This window comes from Bombina bombina, chromosome 2 (genome assembly GCF_027579735.1).
Source record: "Bombina bombina isolate aBomBom1 chromosome 2, aBomBom1.pri, whole genome shotgun sequence".
Lineage (NCBI taxonomy): Eukaryota > Metazoa > Chordata > Amphibia > Anura > Bombinatoridae > Bombina > Bombina bombina.
In genome coordinates, this window is record NC_069500.1 from 446087174 (window position 1) to 446115047 (window position 27874).

Below are 27874 nucleotides of genomic sequence, written 5' to 3' on the forward strand. Positions count from 1 at the left end.
GAGAGAGAGGGGGGGAAAGAGAGAGGGGGAGAGAGAGAGAGGAGTGAGAGAGAGGGGGTTGAGAGAGAGAGGGGGAAAGAGAGAGAGGGGGAGAGAGAGAGAGGGGGGGAGAGAGAGAGGGGGGGAGAGAGAGAGAGGGAGGACAGAGCGAGAAGGGAGGGAGAGAGAGAGAGGGGGGAGTGACAGAGAGAGAGAGAGAGGGTGGAGAGAGAGAGGGGGGAGAGAGAGAAGAGAGAGATGAGAGAGAGAGAGAGAGAGAGAGAGGGGGATAGAGAGAGAGGGGAGAGAGAGCAATAGAGAGGGGGAGAAAGAGAGCAAAAGAGAGGGATGGAGAGAGAGAGCAAAAGAGAGGGGAGAGAGAGAGCAAAAGAGAGGGGGAGAGCGCAAAGGAGAGGGGGAGAGCGCAAAAGAGAGGGGGGAGAGAGAGCGCAAAAGAGAGGGGGGAGAGAGAGCGCAAAAGAGAGGGGGAGAGAGAGCGCGCAAAAGAGAGGGGGAGAGAGAGCGCGCAAAAGAGAGGGGGAGAGAGAGGGCAAAAGAGAGGGGGGAGAGAGAGAGCGCAAAAGAGAGGGGGGTGAGAGAGCACAAAAGAGGGGGAGAGAGAGAGCGCAAAAGAGAAAGGGGAGAGAGAGAGAGCGCAAAAGAGAGGGGGAAGAGAGCTTAAAAGAGAGGGGGAGAGAGAGCGCAAAAGAAAGGGGGGGGGAGAGAGAGAGAGAGCAAAAGAGAGGGGGAGGGAGAGAGCACAAGGGGTGGAACCGCTGTACTGCAAAAAATGGCCCATGTGAATGGGCTTTAGGACTAGTTACTATATAAATAGATAATTTTTACCTCAAATTTCTGTAGTTATAAAAATTAGATATATAAATTCTTTTCCCTATATTTTCAAGGAGAAATTTCTCAAAAATATAACACAACATAACTTTCAGCCTTGAATTGTGCAGCACTATTACAGATTGTTTATAAAATTCTCTTGTGACAAAATTGCTAGCAATTCCTTTTTTTTTCTTTTCTTCATATAGCTGATATAAAGGAACAATCCAATATACATATAATATACATCCAGGGGCACAGTAGTATAACTTTAACTATATAAATCTTTTGCAGGGGTTAAACACATCATAAAAAAAAAGTATATTTAAAAAATAAATAAAATGTTATAAAAATATAGTACATTTTATGTTTATTGTTTATACTAGAATGCTCTTTTAGGGGTGAGGTAACATTAAGTTACTTCACGTTGTATAATAAAAAAAAATAATAAAACCATCATGAGACATAATCTAGATATTTATTGTTTCTCTTCCTTCAATCATTTTCTGACATCCTCTACACGTATATTTCTTTAGCAGTGTGAAATGTCACTATGATGCTATTTTGCAGCTAGAAATTAGTTTTTGGTTCTAGAAAATATTTGCTGCCATTTAGCACCTCCCAAGATTTTCTAATCATGCAAAAAACGTTCTGGTTAGAGAAACCTCAGCAAATATTGTTATGGATATGATACAAAGAAGAAACTGTAGTGAATCAGGTGTGGGAGAGGATTTTCTCACTGGACAGTCCTCAGTGAGAGAAGTGAGAACTGCATCCCCTGTTGCCTTGGTTCCTTTAGCTCCAGCAGGACGTAACCTAACTCCAACAGGGCTGAGCTCATTGTTTGACTTTGCAGGGAAAACTGAAACCTTTTTCCGCCTCTATCCTCCTCCTCCTCCTTAAAAAAAGGGGGGAGAGTCTTGGCTATGAGAAAAGGATGTGAAAACATGGCGAACTTTTCCTGGGAAATACACACTACTAAACCGTTACTTTGAACCCTGTGTTTATAGGAGATTGACAGGAGGACACAGTAATACTATTTTTCCCCCCCGAAGTAATCATGGACTTTATGTTCTTCACTGAAGAAACTTTGTGAGAAATAAAACAATGATGGAGCAACAAGCTATGAAAAGAAAAGAAAGGGTAGGTTTTACTTTTTTATTATTTTTGTCTTTATTGACTAACTCCATTTTAACCCTTTAAATGCTGTGGATATAAAGTGATGCTTCACTCATAGTAATGATTTAAGTTTTCATTATGTGGAGGGATTTATAGCACCCAAACTTTTGTTTATTGTGTATGATCTGTCTCCCTCCAGTTTGCACTAGAAACAAAAATCAAACTTCTTTCCCCCCCCAGTATCTCCCGGTGCCTGTGATCACCATTGTGTTGGCTGGAGGAATGACTTTTCTTTTGAACTTTGCTTTGGGATGCTCCAGGGCACAAACTTGTGGCCTGGTTGTTATATGGGGGAATAGGGGGAGGAGTACTCAGGATTATGAATATAGATGATGGTGTTCTTATTGCTAGCAATGTATTAGTAAAGAGTGAAGCTGGAGGAGAGCAGGTTAAGCATTTAATTACATAAGTTCTAGTTTGTTATTTGGAATAGTCTTTGTGCAGAAATGGGGGATACAATTACATTATTGGAATCTAAGGTGTCAATGTAATGTAACAATAAAATGCTCTATCTAAATGGTCAAAATATTTCTGTTTGCCATCTATTATATAATGTTTGTTACTGGGCTTTTTGTTTTGTTTTTTTGTTTCTGTAAAAATATATGTTGGTGTGGTGATTTTTCTGTGCGAGTTGACTGTCCCTGTCATAGCTAATGATCATTAGAGTCAATATAGTTGTTTAAAGGGACAGTAAAGTCATGATTAAACAGTGCATACAATTTTAAACAACATTCCAATTTACTTCTATTATTTAATTTGCTTCCTTCTCTTGTTATCCATTGCTGAGAGGTTTATCTAGGTAAGCTCAGGAGCAGCAAAGAACCTAGGTTCTAGCTACTGATTGGTGGCTTCATATACAGTATATACATATTGTCATTGGCTCTCCCATGTGTTAAGTTAGAAACCAGTAGTGCATTGCTGTTCCTTCAACAAATGATACCAAGAGAATGAAGCAAATTTGATAATAGAAGTAAACTGGAAAGTTGTTTACAATTGTATGTTCTACCTAAATCACAAAAGAAAACTTTTGGGTTTCATGTCCATTTAACACCATGCTCTCCCTGTTACTTAAAAAGTTTTTACTTAAACTCGTTATGCAAAAAATAAAACAAGTTCAACATATTCAACTGCTGCTATTTGATGTACATGATAGAAATGTTTTGAGTGCCATGTCCCTTTGAGCGCATATTATTAAACATATTTGAGTTGATGACTATGTGTTGATGACTTTTTTTTAATAATAATAATAATAATAATAATAAACTGTCTGCACAAAGCAGTTATAAGGGGTTAAAGTGAGGTGATGTGTAACGTGCCTCTACATTGAGGTGAATGGGGATATTCATGTGTTAATATGTATATATAATCATATAAACACATAAATATATATGTATATATATTCATATACAGTACATATATATTTCATTATTGGTGCCCAACACTGTGTGACTTGCCCTCTGCGCTAGGTGGTTTGCCGTGTCTGAAGGCATGAGAAAGAGGCTCCCATTGGAGCCTATGGAAGCGCGCTCTTGTGATCGCAACGCTTCCAGGCAAAGCAAACGCGAGGTTACGCCCGCATTGTGCTTCACTTGTAATACATTTCCGTGCGCTGGTATTACTGAGTGGAGTGGCAATATTGCTCTCATGAAAGCGCAATATTGCACTCCACTGGAAATCTAGCCCTGACTGTTTTAAATATGGAGTTGATGTGTTTGTGATTTAACAGCTATGAATACGGCCACAGCCAAATGCTATTTTCTGACCTCTCTCTATTTTTGTACTCACTTGAGGTGTGAATAAAAGTTATATTTTACTCCAGCTCACCATTGAATCTTTATGGTGACAGTATAACCAAACTTCTACAGGATGTTATTTTTTTATTTTTTTTAATTATTAATTTACCCCCTTATTGGTTATATGATTCATGGTACAAAATTCACCACAACCTCAAGAAATCAGATTGTTATTATCTCTTAATATCGCACATTTATGTAGGGTCTCCTTTTGCATTTTCCACATGACTGTTATCAAATAATTACTTAGGATTTTTTGCTATTGAAAGATGAACATAAGTTTACAATGCACAGTCAAACATCAATACTTTTAAAGGTATATACACCTAAGATGAAAAATTTAAAGGGACAGTACTCTGTAAAGGTATAAGGGGGAATATGACCATTCAGAGTGTCTAAATTATAGATCCACCTACTTTCATGTTGTAAGAGGATATGATCTAGATGCCCACCTGTTATACCTAGTCTGACTTTTTGTATTCCAATAAGTCTAAAATATTTAGGAGAGGAATTATGGGATACCTTAAAATGCTGTGCTATGCTGGATGTCCTCTCCTCATGCTCTGTGTCACGCAAATATTTAAGCATGCGATCACGTAATGTGTGTGAAGTTTTTCCTACATTGAAGAGAGGAAATCTGCACTGTGCCAGGTAAATTAGTCCGTCAGTTCAACACGTAATTTTTAAGTCTGTCCTGTTTTCAAACCAAAGAACCTTGTGCTTTCAGTGTAATTACCTGGATGATGGGCAAACTAAAAAGCTATGAACCATATTATCACCATTAAATTATGTTTTTGATTCTGAATTTATCAGGCCGAAATTAAAGGGGCACTGCAGTTATCTGAAGGACATTTATTGCACATGTACAAACACATCAGCACTGGAATCCAATGAAAGTTAAGATTTCAACCTGGTGGAAGAGGGTTTAAAATAACCTCAATACTAAGTTTCTAAAATGTATTTAGTGTATAATGCCCATTTAAAGGATGATCAAGATCTTGTACTTGTTTTTGGCAGATAATGATTTCTGAGCGCCTGCTGGTATTGTCAATGTGTTTCCTGTTAAACCCCAGAAGCTTAAAGTGAATGTAAATTTTAATGTTAAAGTGCCCGTTTTTTTTTTAAATAAGATTAAAAACAGGGGCACTTTAATTCATCAAAATTTACATTTCACTCCTGTTGTGAAAAAATACTTACCTTTCAATCTTGACAGCCGCTCATGCTTCCTCCGCCCGTCACAAAGCCTCTTCCTGGGTCTAAAATGAGGAACCCGGCTTCCTCCAATCACGGCGTTGAATCAGACACTAATTTCTCCGGGGGGAAGCCGTGATTGGAAGATGACCTATCCATCATTTCTGACGTCAGAAATGGCTTGCGACGACCGGAGGAAGCTGGAACTGCTGTCAAGTTTAAAAGGTAAGTATTTTTTCACAACAGGAGTGAAATGTAAATTTTTATGAATTAAAGTGCCCCTGTTTTTGATTGAATTTTTAAAAACCGGGCACTTTAGCATCAACATTTACATTCACTTTAACATTGTTAGCTACTGAAAACAACACAAGATCATTTTATATTCCGAAACTCAAATCTGCAATATTACTGACAAAGAAAGGCAATTTGTGGGTTTAGTGATTATATCACAGGTTGAAGGACAAATATGTATATTGATCCCTATTATTACTCTTTTGTGATGCTAATATGAGATGTGCAATTATCCTATTGTGCTCCAGAGATATGTGAGTATTTTTATTAAAAGACTATTAAAGAAATACTCAAGTCAAAATGAAACTTTCATTATTCAGATAGGGAACACAATTTTAAACTTTCCAATTCACTTCCATTGTCTAAATGTGTACAATATTTTTATATGCACACTTTCTGAGGCACCAACACCTACTGAGCATGTGCAAGATTTACAGAATATACGTATATGCATTTGTGATTGGCTGATGGCTGTCACATAATGCAGTGGGAGGGAAGACAGAAATAACTTTAAAATGTTGTCAGAAATCTACTACTTATTTGAAGTTCAAACTAAGTGCTTTTGCATTGTCTTTTTATTATGCATTTACGGATTATACTATTCTACTGTGTTTAGTGGTCTTTTAAATACAGTAGAACTGCATAACTAACAAGTTCATAATAAACAGACAATTCACCCGACATTAAAATTTGAATGTTTCATATTCCAATGTTCTTCACATAGCAGAATATGTTCCATTTATTTAAATTTATATTTCTACATATAACTGATGTTTTTTGCACAAATATATATTTAAACCTATATATACATGAGTATATATATATATATATATATATATATATATATATATAGGAATATCTATTTATAAATATTTAGACCATATAGTGTTATGTGCAGAACATTGGAATGTGAAATATTTACAGTAAATACATAGTTAAAACCTTTATTAAATATGAATATTGCATAAATATGATTTTACATGTATTTATCTACTTAACTGTAAAAGGGCTCCAATGCACTTGTGTATATATATATATATATATATATATATATATATACATACAGTATATATATATATATATATATGTGTGTGTATGTGTGTGTGTGTGTGTGCATATGCATTTATGTGTTTATATGTGTATAAATACATATGTACACATATAAATATAAAATAAATACATATGTAAATGCAATATATATATATATATATATATCTGTTGGCGCTCTACAAATGCCTGGAAATAATAATATAAATATATATATATATATATATATATATATATATATATAAATATATATATATACATACATACATACATATCACATAATTGTTAGCGCAATACTCGTAATCTGACCCATAGTTTTATGCAATATAAAGCTCAATAACAAAATGTCCAAACATACGGGTTTAATTTCAAGTGGAACACAATCGATAATAGCACAGTGTACGTTATATTTTGCACAACCGTTTGCAAAAGACAATCCACAAATGTGTGTCCTATATTTTAATGGATAAAACATGGAACACTATCAGCTTGCTCATTGTGCTTGTATTACATCTTTTTAGTCAAGTGTTACGCTGGGTACAGTCCAAAATGCTGCTGCAAAATGTAGCGTTTTTTTAAAGGTCTGAAGTAAACATTATGACCCTTCCAACGGTACTTATCTAAATAACGACACAACACGAACATGGGGTACAAAGGCCTCAGCTTTTTATTTATAAACATATATATAACCAGTCATAAATAAACAACTCTTAACCCCAAACCCAAGGCTTGCCCATAGCAGTCCCATATTCTCCAACACATTACCCACCAACCTCTCTCCTGCCCCCCAGACAAGCACTCCGCCCAACTGCTGCAACATTTCTTCACTCAACCTAAAGGGAGGGAGCTTCTTCCCCCATGGACCTTGCAGACTGATCTTGGCGCTCTTTTCAGGGAACACCCCATTCTTATGTAACCTTCTCCCAGGCCTCTCCTACCCACCTCCTAACCACTCATCTACTTTCCTGGACCTATGCTAGGGTCATATGCCCCTCCGCAGTAGGCGCTCCTCCAGGGCTCTCATGACCCTTCCACTCGGTACTTATCTAAATAATGACACAACACCAACATGGGGTACAAAGGCTGCAGCTTTTTATTTATAAACATATATATATAACCAGTCATAAATAAACAACGCTTAAACCCAAACACAAGGCTTGCCCATAGCAGTCCCATATTCCCGATTCTCCAACACATTACCCACCAACCTCTCTCCTGCCCATCCAGGAGGTACCCATAACTGCTATCCCCCCAGGCAAGCACTACGCCACAGGCAAAGGCCTACCGCCGTGCCCCACCAACCAATTCCAAGGCCATTGTAACCCCTTCTTTTAAGTTAAAATTAAATAAATGCAGTCCAACTTCGTTTAAATTAACCCCATCTCGAAGGAAGAAACATTTGCCGGAATCCCCTTCAAATTCTACATGCCGTAATGACAGCCCACCCAATCTCTTAACAAAACTGCTCATCATCCTATTAACCTTCCTTTGAGATGCCTCCAACCTTTTAACAACCCATGCAGCTCTCCAAGCCAGCCTCGGCTCAATCTCAGACCACAATATCACCAAACCCGGGAACAGCTCGAACAATCTCCTCATATCCCTCTTCATGCCATCCACTAAGTCTTTTTTGCGACATGAACCCTAAATCATTACCCCCAACATGGATTAACAATATATCAGGCGGTTGGAACAAACAAGCATATTCTACCACTTTTACCAACAACTGGTCCCACCTCATACCTCTGAAACCTAGCCATCGAATGCTGATCTCCTCTGGCGACCACCCTAGCTTTCCCCACTCTCCTTAACTGCTGCCGCCTTCCTTGCCCAGTATATATACGAGTGGCCCATCAGCCAACAATGAACCAGACCTGCATAAACAAACAATAACAACAACAGCATTAACAGCTAACCAAGGCTGGTCTAATATATGACATATAACTATTAGAAGCCCACCTCCCAATTCTCTTAATCCCTGCCACCTCTATCCCCAAGGCGTGAGCCTCTGTAGCTGCCCCTAAAAAAAATGCCACCACAAAAGCCAACCTAAACAATTTGAACTCAAAGTCCGAGGAACAAATTTCCTGCAGTCCGTCCACTATCCTCGTTAGTACAGCAAAAACCACGGGCCTCCTACCGTCCTGCACCTTCCACCTCTACACAAACTCCTTGCTGCCAGTTTGACCATAAACCATTTGGACACATCTTCCAGCCCCAGGAGTTGGAACAAGAATGCTATAGCAGCCAATCTTCTCCTGACCATGGATTTCGACACCCCCACCCGTTGCCATTCCAGCATCCAGTCCAGGATGGCCCTAACTCTGTCCTCTGATGATTGGACCCCACCCCAGTCCTGTAAGAATTTAAACCACAAGGCCCATACCTGCGTGTAGGATTTCCAAGTTCCTGGAGCTACCGCTCCCCTCACCATGTTCAACCTGCTACGAAGCTCTCTCCCATAACGACTCCGGACACTGCACCCCCGATTCCTCCGCCTCCGGAGCCAGCCACCAAAAACGATCCCACCGGCAACAGTCTAAAGGCTGCCTCCACGTCCACCTTAGCCATCTGTGCGCCAACCCCTGCTGACCGCACTAGATCTACAGCTCTGTCAAAAGATGCATATCGGACCGCTGCCACCTCCAGGTCAATCCCATCATTGACTGAATCCCCTTTTGGATAAGATAAGTGGTGGATCATCCTAAATTGCCCCGATACCTTCTTTGGTACAACGCCTAAAGGAGAAACCCTCAAATTATCCATCGGGATGTCCCGGAATGGGCCCGCCATCCTCCCTAATGCTATTTCCTTTCCCAATTTACTCCTCACCACCTCCGGAAACAACCTAGCCTATTTCAGATTCCCATGTGCCCTAAACCCCCCTTTTTCTTCAAACGGTATCCAGAACCCATAACTAAAGCCGGTAAGCAGCAGCTCCGTGTCCAGCCTCCCCTTCTTCCCCCTAGCGTACCGTCTTAAACATGGCACCATCTCTATGACCTTCATCGGGGTCCATGCCCTGTGCAATCACGTCCCCTGGTTTGACCGGCCCTCTCCCCCTCTTAAAGCATTTTGAGAACGCATGAGTTCCCCTGCAACCTGAGCATTCTTGCTTATACTTACATGACCCCCCAAATCTGTACTGTCCATCATTGAACTGAAAGCAAAGGCCTTTTCTGAGTACCACCACCGCTGTGACTCCGGCTCCTCCAGCACCCGTCCTACCTGAGCCCGAAAGGACTGTCCCCCTCTAAGAGGCGTCATCATCTCCAGCCAGATACCCATGTCCCGATCATTCCACTTCATATCCGGTCGATCATCCCACTTCATATCCGGCCTCACTGCTCGTCGTACCTCCACCACGCCATCCCTCCATATGTCTGATACGCCGCGGATATTTCATCAAAGTAGCAGAACAATGCTGAACCTTGGTCAGGGTACTTCTCTGCTGTTACACTGGCCAATATACAAAATGCCCGGGACCAATTCCCAAAGGTTTTTGGCAGCTTCTGGTACCTCTTCTTGCGCTCCTCCTCCTCTTTCTTTCCCTGCTTCGCTTTCGGATCCTCCTTGATCTCCACAAACTGCTCCAGAGGGAGCAAAGAAAAAATCTCCAAGAACTCCCGCTTCCAAATCTTCTCCTTGACTTCCTGAGTCAGATGTATGCCCAGCGGCCCAATAGTGCACAAACATGGTCTACTCATAGCAACTTCGGCCACCTTAATGGATCCTCCTGTCACACCCCCTGGTGCTCCCTGAGCTCCCACCTGCTGGCCCCAGACTCCCGCTACACTACCTCCCTCTCCACACTGCCTCTCCACCTGCGCTACTAAGTCCTTTAAACCTTTCAACAATGCTGACACCCCTTCAGAAGCATAACCCACATTACTTGTGTTTGTAGATGATTCTGCAGCCACCCCAGTCACCTCACCTGTGCTGATATGTGCCGTAGCTGGTCCCGTGCTGTTGGCCTCCGGGGTCTTTCCTCTTCTGGCCTCCTATTCCTTCGACCGACCTCCGTTCTGCTCTCCCTGCCGCTTCTTTGAACCGGGCTCACTTCTAACCTCCCCATGTCTACCACCACTATGTATATCCATCCTGCCTGTCAGCTCTGGACTAAGCCGCACTGGTGGCCTGGCCCTCCTGGCTGGCCTCCCTCCAGGAGGCCCTGCTGTCCTGCCCCGTCCCGCCGATTCCACTCCTTCAGGCACCGCGATGCTCACCGTAGCCAGCTGCTCCCTAACCCAGTCGGTGCCCCTGGCATGAGCCAGGGCCGTGACTGCCGCTATCAACTCCTGAAGAGCTGGAATGCTGCAAGGTACGTGGTAGAAAATAGCAAGCTTCTTCCCCCACGGACCCTGCAGACTGATCTTGGCACTCTTTTCAGGGCACACCCCACTCTAATGTAACCTTCTCCCAGGCCCCTCCTATCCACTTCCTAACCACTCATCTACTTTCCTGGACCTACGCTAGGGTCATATGCCCCTCCGCAGTAGGCACTCCTCCAGGGCTCTCAATATTAACAGTATAGCACAGAACGATATACAGATGTTAGCACCCTTGACTTTCTCTTGAGTGATAACAAATAACTCTGTACTTGTAAAAATAAAAGCGCTATTGATTTAACTCTAGCAATGTTAATGAACAATAGTGCTAATATTTTTGTGCTCCACTTGTTATCTAGGCCATGGTGTGAGAGGGGAATTTGCTAAAAGTAAAACAGAGCATTTTTAATAAAACTAGAATGTTGATTTAAAATGACAGTAAAGTAAAAATTAAACTTTCGGGATTCAGACAGAGGGGCCGATTTTTCAAGCTCCACATAGAGCTTGATGCCCCTGAAGGTTCGCCGGAAACAGAAGTTATGAAGCAGCGTTCTAAAGAACGCTGCTCCATAGCTTGTCCACCTGCTCTGATACCGCGGAGAGAAATCAACCCGATCGAATATGATCGGGCTGATTGACACCCCCTGCTAGCGAATCTGCAGGGGGAGGCATTGCACCAGCAGTTCACAAGAACTGCTGGTGCAATGATAAATACCGACAGCGTATGCTGTCTACATTTATAGATGTGCGGCAGACAAGATATGCTACATAGTATCATGTCTAGTCGCACTATAATAAATATACCCCAGAGCATTCAGTTTTAAACAGCTTTACAATTTACTTCTATGATCTAATTGCCTTTGTTTTCTAGATATCCTTTGTTTAAAATCATGCCTAGGTAGGCTCAGAAGTGACAATGCCCTACTGGGAACTAGCTGCTGATTGGTGGCTGCACATATATGTCTCTTGTCTTAGGCTCACCCAATGTGTTCAGCTAGCTCCCAAATTGCTGCTACTTCAACAAATGATACCAAGAGAATAAGAAAATGTGATAATGGAAGAAAAGCGTTGTGTTTCCTGTTGCTTTAACAGGAGATCTTAGTGAGGTTAGTGGTGAGATGGAATCACACTCTTTGCAGTGATAGGTGCTGTAGGTTTATGTAAAACAATATATTTATTAAAGGGACAGTAAACACCTTGTAATTACAATACATTTCTGTTGTGCTGCTAAACAATAACACATCAGCCAAATCCTAAAAATTTTTAAACAAATTAACATAATTTTTTTTTTGCAATTATTTTTCAATATCCAAACTCCAACTCTCCCATTTGCCTTATTTGGAGGAGCCAATCTGGGCTTAAGTCAGCAGACAACCAGGATAGCAACAACATAAAGTTAGTATAAACTAAATTTAAAGCCAATTATGGACATATATCTGCAGAGTTAGCCTTCAAAATTCAGCTGGGTGAATTTCAATTTCTGAGTATTAGAAATTGCTCAATTTTCAGAGCTAATTTACATAAAAAAAATAATAATGAAAATATATTGCAAAGTAGTTTCATTATGTATAAAAAAATAAATTTTTTATATAGACATCTAAAGCGGTTTACGCTCTCTATAACCCCTTAACGACTGACGAAGTATGCGGTATGACCTAAAAAAAAAATACACTTAACGACCGAGGAAGTAACCCGTACGTCGTCGGTCTTGCAAAGCGGTGGAAGCGATCCTGATCGCTTCCAGTCGCTTTCCAGCTATTGCAGTGAGAGCTGTTTGGGAGAGATCAGGGGGTCTGATGTGTCAGATGGGAGGCTGATCTCTACACTAAAGCTAAAATTAACCCTGCAAGCTCCCTACAAGCTACCTAATTAACCCCTTCACTGCTAGCCATAATACACGTGTGATGCACAGCGGCATTTAGCGGCCTTCTAATTACTAAAAAGCAAAGCCATATATGTCTGCTATTTCTGAGCAAATGGGATCCCAGGGAAGCATTTACAACCATTTGTGCCATAATTGTACTAGCTGTTAGTAAATAATTTCAGTGAGAAACCTAAAATTGTGAACAAATTAAAGTTTTTTTTTTATTTGATTGCATTTGGCGGTGAAATGGTGGCATGAAATATACCAAGATGGGCCTAGATCAATACTTGGGGTTGTTCCACTACACTAAAGCTAAAATTAACCCTAGAAGCTCCCTACATGCTCCCTTATTAACCGCTTCACTGCTGGGCATAATACACGTTTGGTGCGCAGTGGCATTTAGCGGCCTTCTAATTATCAAAAAGCAACGCCAAAGCCATATATGTCTGCTATTTCTGAACAAAGGGGATCCCAGAGAAGCATTTACAACCATTTATGCCATACTTGCACAAGTTGTTTGCAAATAATTTCAGTGAGAAACCTAAAGTTTGTGAATTTTTTTTGAAAAAGTGAACGATTTTTGTTATTTGATCGCATTTGGCAGTGAAATGGTGGCATGAAATGTACCAAAATGGGCCTAGATCAATACTTTGGGTTGTCTTCTAAAAAAAATATATATATACATGTCAAGGGATATTCATTGATTCCTGAAAGATATCAGTGTTCCAATGTAACTAGCACTTATTTTGAAAAAAAGTGGTTTGGAAATAGCAAAGTGCTTCTTGTATTTATTGCCCTATAACTTGCAAAAAAAGCAAAGAACATGTAAACATTGGGTATTTCTAAACTCAGGACAAAATTTAGAAACTATTTGCATGGTTTTTTGGTGGTTGTAGATGTGTAACAGATTTTTGGGGTCAAAGTTAGAAAAAGTGTGTTTTTTCCATTTTTTCATCATATTTTATAATTATTTTTTTTAGTAAATTATAAGATATGATGAAAATAATGGTATCTTTAGAAAGTCCATTTAATGGCGAGAAAAACGGTATATAATATGTGTGGGCACAGTAAAAGAGTAAGAGGAAAATCACAGCTAAACACAAACACCGCAAAAATGTAAAAAATAGCCTTGGTCCCAAACTGACAGAAAATGGAAAAGTGCTGTGGTCATTAAGGGGTTAAAGGGACACTGAGCCCAAATTGTTTCTTTCGTGATTCAGATAGATCATGCAATTTTAAGCAATTTTCTAATTTACTCCTATGATCAATTCTTCTTCGTTCTCTTGCTATCTTTATTTGAAAAAGAAGGCATCTAAGCTAAGGAGCCAGGCACTTTTTGGTTCAGAACCATGGACATCATTTGTTTATTGGTGGGTGAATTTGTCCAATTTGGGAACACACAGTTCCCATAGTCCGCAATGTAAAAGCACTTTTCAGTGCTGTTTTTTTCTAACACCCCACTCTCACCAACTTTAGCCCCAAAATACTGCCTTGTGCAGTTATTTTATTAAAAAATAAAGATGTTGCTACACTGTATTTTGGGGCATTTAGGGCACATTTATAAAATTAACCAGAGATTTTATAAGCACTTATTGCTACCGTGAGATTGCGGTAGAAATAACCAGCCACTTGTAATGACTGGTTAATTTTCCTGTGCCCGTTTGCAGGTGTGCAATAATTTAGTGCTCCACTTGTAATCTAGTGTGTGATTGTCATATACCATCCTAAAATCTAAAATAGAGTTGTACCAGAAAATTCATGAGAGCCAGAGCAGAATAAAAGGGGAAAGCTGGAAAACAAGAGCAGAAACAGTACAACAAAAAAACCTAAAGGTTCATGATTTTTATGAATTTTTGTTTTGCTGCTTTTAGTTAATAGTTTAACCAATTTATAAAGCAAATATGGGGCCAGTGAGGAAAATGTTTTATATTTTTATTCTATTATTGAATATATTGTTCCAAGTCTTTGTACTGAACATTCACTATTGTTTGTGTGTGGAAAGACGTGCTGCATATTAAACAGGAACCAAAGAGAGAGAAGAGTGGTTATTAAGAGTTAAACAAGGCATAGAGGAAAGGAGTGTTATACAAAAGGGCGCAGTAAGGAGCGTAAACCCAGAGTGACAGAAAGAGGCCACGCATTTTAGATGCAAGTTACAGAATATGGAGATTATTTTCATGACTTTCTGGAAGTATAGATGAAGGACCATGCAAATATATTTTGTAAATATAAGAAAATGTATATTTCTGAATTTGACAGTTGTTTATTAAATAAAAAACATGGTTGTCCAAATGCTTAATAAATCTGCCCACTGATAAAAATTGTGTTGGTTATTCCTCAAGACTGTATGTACTAATTCATATGTATGTGCACAAACTACATTAATAATCCCACAATAAGTTTAGGTAGCTTTTAATATGTTTAATTTGTAGCCTGTAGTGTAATTTTAAATGCAGATATGTTTCAACATTTATGATCTAGCTATTTCAAAATTAAATTTTGGTATTAAGTGCTGAATTACTGAAATGTCTAGCCAGGACAAATTGTAGTATTTGTTACCATAAAATGGTACATCATTTATTCCACAAATGAGTGTAATATATAATTTAAATAGAGACGTTATATAATTCTTTTCACCGAAGAAATTCTTTAACAAGCCAAGTGGATTGTGGGAGATTTTAACTAATAATCGGCATAATCCAATGGCCAGTATATAGGAAAAAAGCATGTAGTCTGTCAGCCAGCACCTTTCTTACTTATTTTGCTAAGCTAATCTGGGGAAGCTGCCAACGGTTAAAATGTATTTTTACATTAAATGGCCACTGTATGAGGTGAATATCAAAACTTTATTTCTAAAACAACCTTTATCTATTATTCCCTTGCAATTGAAATTTGAGACTTGAACATTTTTTCAGTATCTTTGAATGTTAAGAAAATTGTGAGATGTGATGAGTATTTTGCAGGTGTGCAGAACTGATGGTTGCTTCCAGTGTTGATAAAACAGAACAACTAGAAGACCTTTTATGATGTACACTGTGGGCTTAACACAAGCTGTCCCATATACTACCACAAATGTTCATCTTCTGTTTATGAATTGTTGAACATTCTGGCCAGAACATAAAGTCCCACATGAATGGTCCAAAAGAACAAAGGCGCCCTCCTTGGCTGCCGTTGATAGTCCTCAAAAGGTGCACCAGGACCAGCTCTTCCTCAGATGTTGGCTCAAATTACTGTAATGAAAAAAACAATAAGGTGCTCAAATGGCACAGTATATCATGAAATAGTCTCAAGAAAGAGACTCAGAAGCTCTCACACCATAGAGATAAACTCACAAGCATAATACACTTAACAGATAGTGCAAACAACAAAAGCTGGATGTTTTAGAGCCCCCCAGCTGGCTCTCTCAGGGAGTAAAGTGCACAGGTCCAGACACATGTATAGCCAGTAAAGTCCAAACAAGGAACTCCACAGCAGAAAAAATACATATACCCTATGTAGGTATTTTATTTTGCTGTGGAGTTCTCAATTATTTCTCCCATTTTAAAGCCCCCTGTATCATGTGACTTACATCAGCCAATCCATAGACTACTATACATATACCCTGTGAGCTTGTGCGCATGCTCAGTAGAATCTTGTTTCACAAAAAGTGTGAATATAAAAAAGACTGTGCAATTAAATTGGAAAGGGTCTTAAAACTTCATGCTCTTTCTGAATCATAAAAAGATTATTTTAACTTGAGTGTCCCTTTATTACTATGGTGTGTAATGCAGTATTCCCACCACAGGATGGTGCTGTGGCTTTCAATTTTACTCTGTTACATTACCAGAAAAGCATGTAAGCTTTTTCTGTATTAGTGGGGGGCAGGTATTGGTGGTTTTCTGTATATTGAAGTCTAGCAGTATGCTGTCAGGTGTCAGGAATGGATTCATTATGTTGTCTTGATTTTAGGAATACCCCATATGTTTAGGTTTCTACTTAATGTATAACAAATATAAGCCAAATACTACAAGGGTGTAATTATTGGTTTAACAATAACATTTGCTTGGACTGTAAGCTTAAAGGGACATAAAACCCAATTTTTTTATCTCATGATTCAGATAGAGCATACAATTTTTTTCTCCAATTTACTGTTATCAAATTGTCTTCATTTTCTTGTTATCGTTTACTGAAAAGCAGTATTATATGGAAGCAGTCTTGCAACATGTTATGCATTAGCAAGAGCACTAGATGGCAGCACTATTTCCAGTCATGAAGCACTCCAGACAAGAGCATGCTACCTATCTAGATATCTTTTCAGCAAAGAATAGCAAGAACTAAGCAAATCTGATAATAGAATACAAATTATTATTATTATGCTCTATCTGAATCATGAAAGAAAAAATGTGGGTTTCATGTGGTCACCCAATCCAAAGCTGCTGCCCAAAAGTTAAATCTTCGAAATTTAGACAACCCAGTATATTTAGCAAGAGGTATTTTGACATTTTATGTAAAACTTAGGGATAAAAAACACAACAAAAATTTGTTATAAAAATACAATTATAAAATATTAAACTTTATTAAAAAATACATATGATACACTTTATTAAAATAAATTTCACACTTTTAATCACATACATGCTCACAGGTAGAGAAGGGGAGAAGTCAAGACAAGCCGTGATAAACAAACAATGGCTTGTCATTTTTGACATGTGATCATTGTAACTTAGAAACTGGAAGCTTGCTGCTGATTGGTGGATGAAAATATGCTCACAGTAGTCCTTATAAATAGAGGACCCCAAGAAAATTAACCAAAATCGATACTAGAAGAACATTTCAAAGCTGTTTAACCCTTAACGACCAAGGACGTGTCTTGCATGTCCTACAAAAAGTGTCAGTTAAGGACCAAGGACGTGCCTGACACGTCCTATGGGGTTTCAAGCGGTGGAAGCGTTCGTGATCGCCTCGATATTGAGGCATCTAGCAATACCCTTTTTTAGGCACTCTGTGGCCCTCTCTGCATCGTCCAGCGATGGTGCCGATCGTTGGCGGGTGGGAGCCATAGCAGGGAGGCGGGTGGGAGGCCCATCACTGGATCACTTCCGGATCCTCTTTATCCAGTGCTCGCGAGTGGTTGGGAATGTGCGGGGGGTGGTGGGTGGGAGCACGCAGGGGGTGGTGCTTGGGAGCGTGCGCACATTACATATATCGAATTGTATGGGATGGAAGGAGAGGGAAAGAGGGGGGACTGAATAAATGTGAAGAAAGTGATCTTGGAGGGGGAGGGGGTAGGCTATTGAGGGGAGGGCAGCTACACTGGCTTTAAAAAAAAACAAACTATAAACACTTTTTTTTTTTTTTTTTTGCAAACTGGGTAGTAGCAGACAGCTGCCAGTACCCAAGATGGCAACAAATAGGTAGAGGGTTAGAGAGCTGTTTGGGGGGGATCACAGAGGTTGGGGGCTAAGAGGAATCCAACACTGCAGAATAAATAAAAAAAATGTGTATACAGTATATATATATATATATATATATATATATATATACATACAGGGAGTGCAGAATTATTAGGCAAATGAGTATTTTGACCACATCATCCTCTTTATGCATGTTAATTATTAGGCAACTTCCTTTACTTTGGCAAAATGGGTCAAAAGAAGGACTTGACAGGCTCAGAAAAGTCAAAAATAGTGAGATATCTTGCAGAGGGATGCAGCACTCTTAAAATTGCAAAGCTTCTGAAGCGTGATCATCGAACAATCAAGCGTTTCATTCAAAATAGTCAACAGGGTCGCAAGAAGCGTGTGGAAAAACCAAGGCGCAAAATAACTGCCCATGAACTGAGAAAAGTCAAGCGTGCAGCTGTCAAGATGCCACTTGCCACCAGTTTGGCCATATTTCAGAGCTGCAACATCACTGGAGTGCCCAAAAGCACAAGGTGTGCAATACTCAGAGACATGGCCAAGGTAAGAAAGGCTGAAAGACGACCACCACTGAACAAGACACACAAGCTGAAACGTCAAGACTGGGCCAAGAATTATCTCAAGACTGATTTTTCTAAGGTTTTATGGACTGATGAAATGAGAGTGAGTCTTGATGGGCCAGATGGATGGGCCCGTGGCTGGATTGGTAAAGGGCAGAGAGCTCCAGTCTGACTCAGACACCAGCAAGGTGGAGGTGGAGTACTGGTTTGGGCTGGTATCATCAAAGATGAGCTTGTGGGGCCTTTTCGGGTTGAGGATGGAGTCAAGCTCAACTCCCAGTCTCACTGCCAGTTTCTGGAAGACACCTTCTTCAAGCAGTGATACAGGAAGAAGTCTGCATCCTTCAAGAAAAACATGATTTTCATGCAGGACAATGCTCCATCACACTCGTCCAAGTACTCCACAGAGTGGCTGGCAAGAAAGGGTATAAAAGAAGAAAATCTAATGACATGGCCTCCTTGTTCACCTGATCTGAACCCCATTGAGAACCTGTGGTCCATCATCAAATGTGAGATTTACAAGGAGGGAAAACAGTACACCTCTCTGAACAGTGTCTGGGAGGCTGTGGTTGCTGCTGCACGCAATGTTGATGGTGAACAGATCAAAACACTGACAGAATCCATGGATGGCAGACTTTTGAGTGTCCTTGCAAAGAAAGGTGGCTATATTGGTCACTGATTTGTTTTTGTTTTGTTTTTGAATGTCAGAAATGTATATTTGTGAATGTTGAAATGTTATATTGGTTTCACTGGTAAAAATAAATAATTGAAATGGGTATATATTTGTTTTTTGTTAAGTTGCCTAATAATTATGCACAGTAATAGTCACCTGCACACACAGATATCCCCCTAAAATAGCTATAACAAAAAACAAACTAAAAACTACTTCCAAAACTATTCAGCTTTGATATTAATGAGTTTTTTGGGTTCATTGAGAACATGGTTGTTGTTCAATAATAAAATTAATCCTCAAAAATACAACTTGCCTAATAATTCTGCACTCCCAGTGTATATATATATATAGTCTATTTCAAAGAAGGACTGCACTCACTGGATTTTAATACAGGATTAAATATTTATTGTGGTAATATTTCAGGGTTTGCAGACCCCTTCCTCAGACCAGACGTCTGAGGAAGGGGTCTGCGAACCCCGAAATGTTAACACAATAAATATTTAATCCTGTATCTAAATCCAGTGAGTGCAGTCCTTCATTGAAACAGACTGTAAATACTACCGACTTGGCACCCTGGTTGATGACCTAATTGTATTGCGAGTGCAGATACACATGGAGGATATATATATATTTAAAAAAAGCCTTTTATTTTAGTACTGGCGGGCTTTCTGCCAGTACTTAAGATGGCGGTGACAATTGTGATGTGGGGGAGGGAAGAGAGCTGTTTAAGGGAGGTCAAGGTGGGATCAGGGGGTGGGATATGTCAGGTGGGAGGCTGATCTCTACACTAAAGCTAAAACTAACCCTACAAGCTACCTAATTAACCCCTTCACTGCTGGGTAAAATACAAGTGTGGTGCGCAGCAGCATTTAGCGGCCTTCTAATTACCAAAAAGCAATGCCAAAGCCATATATGTCTGCTATTTCTGAACAAAGGGGACCCCAGAGAAGCATTTACAACCATTTGTGCCATAATTGCATACACTGTTTGTAAATAATTTCAGTGAGAAACCTAAAGTTAGTGAAAAGTTAACAATATTTTTTATTTGATCGCATTTGACGGTGAAATGGTGGCATGAAATATACCAAAATGGACCTAGATACTTTGGCTTGTCTACTACACTAAAGCTAAAATTAACCCTAAAAGGGGATCCCAGAGAAGCATTTACAACCATTTGTGCCATAATTGCACAAACTGTTTGTAAATAATTTCAGTGAAAAAGCTTGTGAAAAAGTTAACATTTTTTTTTATTTAATCGCATTTGGCGGTGAAATGGTGGCATGAAATATACCAAAATGGGCCTAGATCAATACTTTAGGTTGTCTACTAAAATAAAAAATATACATGTGAAGGATTATTCAGGGATTCCTGACAGTTATCAGTGTTACAATGTAACTATCGCTAATTTGGAAAAAAAAAAATGGTTTGGAAATAGCAAAGTGCTACTTTTATTTATTTCCCTATAACTTGTAAATAAAAAAGTAAATAACATGTAAACATTGGGTATTTCTAAACTCAGGACAAAATTTGGAAACTTATTAGCATGGGTGTTTTTTGGTGGCTGTAGATGTTTTTTTAATAGTAATTTATAAGACAAGATGAAAATAATGGTATCTTTAGAAAGTCCATTTAATGGTGGGAAAAACTGTATATAATATGTGTGGGTACAGTAAATGAGTAAGAGGAAAATTACAGCTAAACACAAACACCGCAGAAATGTAAAAATAGCCCTGGTCCTTAACGGTAAGAAAATTGAAAAATGGTCTGGTCACTAAGGGGTTAAAAATATATGTTCTATCTCAAACAAAAAAGAAACATTTGGGGTTTTATGTCCCTTTAAAAAAAAAGGAAAATCCTTCTCAGGCTCCTGTGGATTACAGTCTATTGCCAAACCGAAATGATCTGTTATGATCCCTGTCACATTTGCAAGAGCATCAGGTGTGATTGTTCTGTGTACATTATGTACTTGGTATTGCTTACTAGCGGCTATGGAAAACAAAAACATTTTAATGAAAAATAGCCTGGCAGAAACACCACAAGCAGTAGAGATGATAGATTCCTCAGAAATCCCACAAACAGAAATAATGCTTTGGTTAAGCAACCAGTCATTTTTGATGCAAGAGGGGGAAAAATAAATGCTAATGATTTTCAGCGTGTCATAGCTTTTGGCTTGTCTTGTAGTTTCCCAGTAGCAATATGGTTTGCATGTAGCATGACTAACAGAAAAATCTATTTCGCGGGACACACAGAAAGGCAATTCTCAAAAATCTAAATTGACGAAACTGCCTTTTTCCCATAGAAATTGGTCTTTCATCTTTTTCTTTACTCTCACATTTTTGACTGTTGAGAGAGAAAAAACTCCCCATGTAAATAAATATAAAAAAAAAAGTTAAAAACATACTATGGCATACTACGTTGATTTTTTTAATGTAGTTTTGTAGTCCTTTGCTTTTTCCAAGAAATCATTCTGTTTTTTTTTTTTTTTAAATATCTAGCTTCAACTATCTGGCAACAAAACCTGATTACAGGCTTAATAATTAGTAATATTTGTACTATTTTTTGTTTGTCCTACATTATTTCTTTACAGAAATGTATGAATTAATTTTCAGTTGGCTAGATTACGAGTTGTGCGTTAGGTTTAAAAAGCAGCGTTAAGAGGTCCTAATGCTGCTTTTTAACGCCCACTGATATTACGAGTCTTGCAGGTACAGGTGTACCGCTCACTCTTTTGGCCAGACTTGGAAATACTGCAAATCCACTTACGTAAATTTTGTATCCTCTTTTTTCAATGGGACTTGCATAGCGCCGGTATTACGAGTCTTGGAAAAAGTGAGCAGTAGACCCTCTCCTGTCAAGACTGATACCGCATTTTAAAATCAGTAGTTAAGAGTTTTACACTACAACACTGTAGCATAAAACTCTTAACTAAAGTGCTAAAAAGTGCACTAACACCCATAAACTACCTATTAACCCCTAAACCGAGAGACTCCTGCATCGCAAACACTAAAATAAAAATTTTAACCCCTAATCTGCCGAACCGGACGTCGCCGCCACTATAATAAACATATTAACCCCTAGACTGCCACACTCCCGCCTCGCAAACAATAGTTTAATATTATTAACCCCTAATCTGCCGTCCCTAACATCGCCGACACCTACCTACATTTATTAACCCCTAATCTGCCGCCCCCAACATCGCTGCCACTATACTAAAGTTATTAACCCCTAAATCCTAAGTCTAACCCTAACCCTAACACCCCCTAACTTAAATATAATTAAAATAAATCTAAATAAATATTCCTATCATTAAGTAAATAATTCCTATTTAAAACTAAATACTTACCTGTAAAATAAAACCTAACCTAAGTTACAATTACCCCTAACACTACACTATAATTAAATTAATTCCCTAAATTAAATAAAATTAAATAAAATTATCTAAAGTACAACCCCCCCACTAAATTACAGAAATTAATAAACAAATTACAAAATTTTTATACTAATTACACCTAATCTAATCCCCCTAACAAAATAAAAAAGCCCCCCCAAAATAAAAAAAGCCCTACCCTACACTAAATTACAAATAGCCCTTAAAAGGGCCTTTTGCGGGGCATTGCCCCAAAGTAATCAGCTCTTTTACCTGTAAAAATAATTACAAATCCCCCCCCCAACATTAAAACCCACCACCCACACAACCAACCCTACTCTAAAACTTACCCAATAGGAGCTGGCATTCTATTGGCTGTTCCAATCAGCCAATAGAATGCAAGCTCAATCCTATTGGCTGATTGCATCAGCCAATAGGATTTTTTTCTACCTTAATTCCGATTGGCTGAACCTTCATTCAGTCTTAGCCGTCGGATGAAGAGGATGCTCCGCGTCGGATGTCTTGAAGATGGACCCGCTCCGCGCCGGATGGATGAAGATAGAAGATTCCGTCTGGATGGAGACTTCTGCCCGTCTGGAGGACCACTTCGCCCGGCTTGGATGAAGACTTCTCCCGGCTTCGTTGAGGATTTTGGCCCGGTTGGATGAAGACTTCTCCTGGTAAGGTGATCTTCAAGGGGTAAGTGTTAGTTTTTTTTAAGGGGGTATTGGGTGGGTTTTAGAGTAGGGTTGGTTGTGTGGGTTTTAATGTTGGGGGGATTTGTAATTATTTTTACACGTAAAAGAGCTGATTACTTTAGGGCAATGCCCTGCAAAAGGCCCTTTTAAGGGCTATTTGTAATTTAGTGTAGGGTAGGGCTTTTTTTATTTTGGGGGGCTTTTTTATTTTGTTAGGGGGATTAGATTAGGTGTAATTAGTTTAAAAATCTTGTAATTTGTTTATTATTTTCTGTAATTTAGTATTATTTTTTTTGTACTTTAGATAATGTTATTTAATTGTATTTAATTGTATTTAATTTAGGGAAATAATTTAATTATAGTGTAGTGTTAGGTGTAATTGTAACTTAGGTTAGGTTTTATTTTACAGGTAACTTTGTATTTATTTTAGCTAGGTAGTTATTAAATAGTTAATAACTATTCTACCTAGTTAAAATAAATACAAACTTGCCTGTAAAATATAAATAAATCCTAAAATAGCTACAATGTAACTATTAGTTATATTGTAGCTAGCATAGGGTTTATTTTATTGGTAAGTATTTAGTTTTAAATAGGAATTATTTAGTTAATGATAGGAATATTTATTTAGATTTATTTAATTTATATTTAAGTTAGGGGGGTTAGGGTTAGGGTTAGACTTAGGTTTAGGGGTTAATACATTTAGTATTGTGGCGGCGACGTTGGGGGAGGCAGATTAGGGGTTAATAAATGTAGGTAGGTGGCGGCGATGTTAGGGCCGGCACATTAGGGGTTAATAATATTTAACTAATGTTTGCGAGGCGGGAGTGCGGCGGTTTAGGGGTTAATATGTATATTATAGTGGCGGCGATGTTGGGGCGGCAGATTAGGGGTTAATAAGTGTAGGTAGGTGGCGGCGACATTGGGGCGGCAGAGTAGGGGTTAATAAATATAATGTAGGGTTCAGCAATGTTGGGGGCAGCAGATTAGGGGTTCATAAGTATAATGTAGATGGCGGCAGTGTCCGGAGCGGCAGATTAGGGGTTAATAATTATAATGTAGGTGGCGGCGATGTCGGGGGCGGCAGATTAGGGGTTAATAAGTGTAAGATTAGGGGTGTTTAGACTCGGGGTTCATGTTAGGGTGTTAGGTGTAGACATAAAATGTATTTCCCCATAGGAATCAATGAGGCTGCGTTAAGGAGCTTTACGCTGCTTTTTTGTAGGTGTTAGACTTTTTTTCAGCTGGCTCTCCCCGTTGATTCCTATGGGGAAATCGTGCACGAGCACGTTACACCAGCTCACCACTAACGTAAGCAGCGCTGGTATTGGAGTACGGTAATGAGCAAAATTTTGCTCAATGCTCACTTCTTGTCTGGTTTGTAAAAACCCGTAATACCAGCGCTGTCTGTAATTGAGCGGCGAGCATAAATTGCTCATTAGCACCACACAGCCTCTAACGCAAAACTCTTAATCTAGGTGATTGTTTCTACAAGAGTTCATTTCAAAATGAAAAAGGATGCACCTGGTACTGAATTAGAAAACGTTTTATCAGGTCCCTTTAACATTGCTATTTTCCACACATGCACTGCTTGCACACTTTGAACAATGTCCCTTTTATCCTCAGCAGAAGAGATTAGATATGGAAAAACTAGGTTTCAACATGGTGGCTGAAACACAAGAGATTGGGAAAAAAACATTATTTTCAGAATTAAATTACAGTAAAAGGGGAGAAAATAAATAATGAAAGTATAATGCAAAGTTTTTTTTTTTGTTTTTTTTACTGCACATATATTACAATCTCAGATTGTTTAATGTTCTTTTAAAGGGACATTATGCTAAATTGACTCATCAATCTAAAGGATAGTGTTATAACATACCTCCCAACATTTCAAAATTCAAAAGAGGGACACCCCCCCACCACCACCCCCGCGCGGCAAAATTTTTTGAAATGTGGTGGGCGGGGCTTAAAAAATCATAAGACCAAAGTAATATAAATAAAATTCTAAATAAAGACAGATTTTAATACACTTAGGCAGCAAATCAAACAGAAGCTCAAACCACTGGTATGGCTATGTGAGCTATGTATTTAATTATCCTTTGCAAAGACATTGCTAAATATTTTTATCTTAATTGGACATTTAATAATAAATTCTTTAAAACTGCTCTCTGCATTCCTCATTAATATTCTAAATTCTGGCCTTTAAAGTCATCAAAAATGCACAGTAGCACACTACATAGCATACACTTACACATGCAGATACACACACACTACATAGCATACACTTATACATGCAGATACACACACACTGCATAGTATACACTTATACATGCAGATACACACATACACTACATAGAATACACTTACACATGCAGATACACACACACACTACATAGCATACACTTATACATGCAGATACACACACACTACATAACATACACTTATACATGCAGATACACACACACTACATAGCATACACTTATACATGCAGATACACACACACTACATAGCATACACTTGTACATGCAGATACACACACACTACATAGCATACACTTACACATGAAGATACACATACTACATAACATACACTTACACATGAAGATACACACACACTACATAGCATACACTTATACATGCAGATGCACACACACACATTACATAGCATACACTTATACAGGCAGCATACACTTATACATGCAGATACACAGACACTACATAGTATACACTTATACATGCAGACACACACACACACTACATAGCTTACATTTATACATGCAGACACAAACACACACTAAATAGCATAAACTTATACATACAGATACACACACACAGTTATGGATACAGATAGACACACAAACTACATCATATATGGGTATCTGTAATTCATTGTATGGGGTCCTGGGGTTGGCAAGCACATTAGCTGGCAGTCTGCGGCTGCCACTGTTTGTTACCCTGGAATTAGCACTGCTCATTGTATAAAACTGAAGGCATGCTAGTATTATCCCCAGGGGTTAGACATCATCACTACCAGAGGTAGGTTAGAGAGGTCACCATTACCCGTGGTCAGAGTGTATACAGCCTTCTTACTTCTGCTTAACCCACACACCATTCCTTTTCCACAGGGAAACAGGTATCTAACCCTGTGAGAGCAAAGCCAGCTGCTTCTTAGTATGGGCCCAACAGAATTTAAAAAAAAAATGCCTGGGGCAAATCGGGACAGATGGCTAGCAACTCGGGACAGGGGGACAGACCCCTAAAATCGTGACTGTCCCGTGAAAATCGGGACAGTTGGGGGGTATGTTATAATATGTATTACATTTTTTAACAAATTGCTGTGCTGTAAACACCATTTTGTTCCGTAGTAGGTATCTATATCATCCTGTTAACAATATATCAACAAACGTACACTTCCTGTTATTTCCACTTTAAATCTAAATATGTTTACTCTACTTTTTCCACTGCAAAATATTTAGCATGTTGACTGTTACTACATTGTTTACCTGTTTTCCATTCTATATCCCTTTTAACATTTGTTTCAGGCAAAAAAAAAAAAAAAATATTTTCAACATGGGTGAATGCTTCTCTTTTATATGCAAGATAAAACTTTTTTATTACAGTGTTTCTTTATTTTTTTTATTTGCATTGTTTGCTGGAAATCTTTGTGACCTGTTGATAACCAGTTCTTGCTACTCCATCTGCCCTCAAGCATCACTAGAGTGCAGGGCAGAATGCACAGTATGGGAATTGTTTATAATACAGTATGCGGCCCCTAGAAGTAGGCTGGATACTATAAATCTAGCAAGACGCAGTCATGAGTGCAGCTGAAGACCTCACAAATCAGCAGAGCAATGTTGCTCTCAGACAGCCCTGACAGTGATCATTCAACCTACTGGAATTATATGTTATTTTCATGAGGTTTTCAAAAGAAGGCTTTTCATTGCAGAAAACCTGATTAGAGCTAGCAGTACAGACATGCAAAGATTTCCATGAGGATGGTTAGACCACAATCTTCCTGCATTGAAACTAGAAAATAGAAAGTAATAATGCCTGAATAGAATAGCTAAAAATACCTTTGTGACTCAAGAGTAAATAGAACCTCTTGGTTTTATAGTGTGTATTCCAAAAAATAAATTAGCTAGAACTGTCTGTATCTGTTTATATAGCTACACACAGCTATATTATAAACATTAAAATGAAGGTTAGTTACAGAATTGGTCAAATTGCAATAGGCCAGGTGCCATGTCAAAGCCACTTCTTTCTTGGTTCAGTACCCTACAACAATACGTGCTAGCTTCTAATCAAACACAGTGAGATGCAAACAAGGGGGTCACTGCTCTTTGTAATCCTATCTAAACTCATACAAAACACATAAGTGGACATACCAGAATAGGTACACATCCTATGCCTCTGGCCAACAGTGCAGGGTTCTTCTTACCTGGCATTCTTAGAGAAGCTGGGTTTATATCCAGTTACCTAGGCAGTTAACCACAGACAACCTGGGTGCAAGGTCTATTAGGAAAATTATATTTTATAAATATCAAACAAAACACAAATTATAGCCAGTACTTAGGTGCACACAGATAAAAGTGGTCAAATGAAGAGTTAGGACTCCATGTGCTAAAAGGCAATAGGACAAGCTTCTCAACTCTGGGACTTCAAATCCAGTCCCCTATTCCTC

General features: G+C 38.9%; 1 protein-coding gene across 1 annotated transcript in view; it reads left to right on the plus strand.

Moving 5' to 3' along the window:
• The first annotated feature begins 1752 nt into the window (after positions 1 to 1752).
• TTC28 (tetratricopeptide repeat domain 28) overlaps positions 1753 to 27874 on the plus strand; it is a 951873-nt gene continuing 925751 nt past the window's right edge. The window contains exon 1 of the mRNA XM_053702081.1: positions 1753 to 1950. Coding sequence (XP_053558056.1) covers positions 1915 to 1950 — 36 coding nt within the window. The 5' untranslated portion in view covers positions 1753 to 1914. The remainder of the gene's footprint in view (positions 1951 to 27874) is intronic.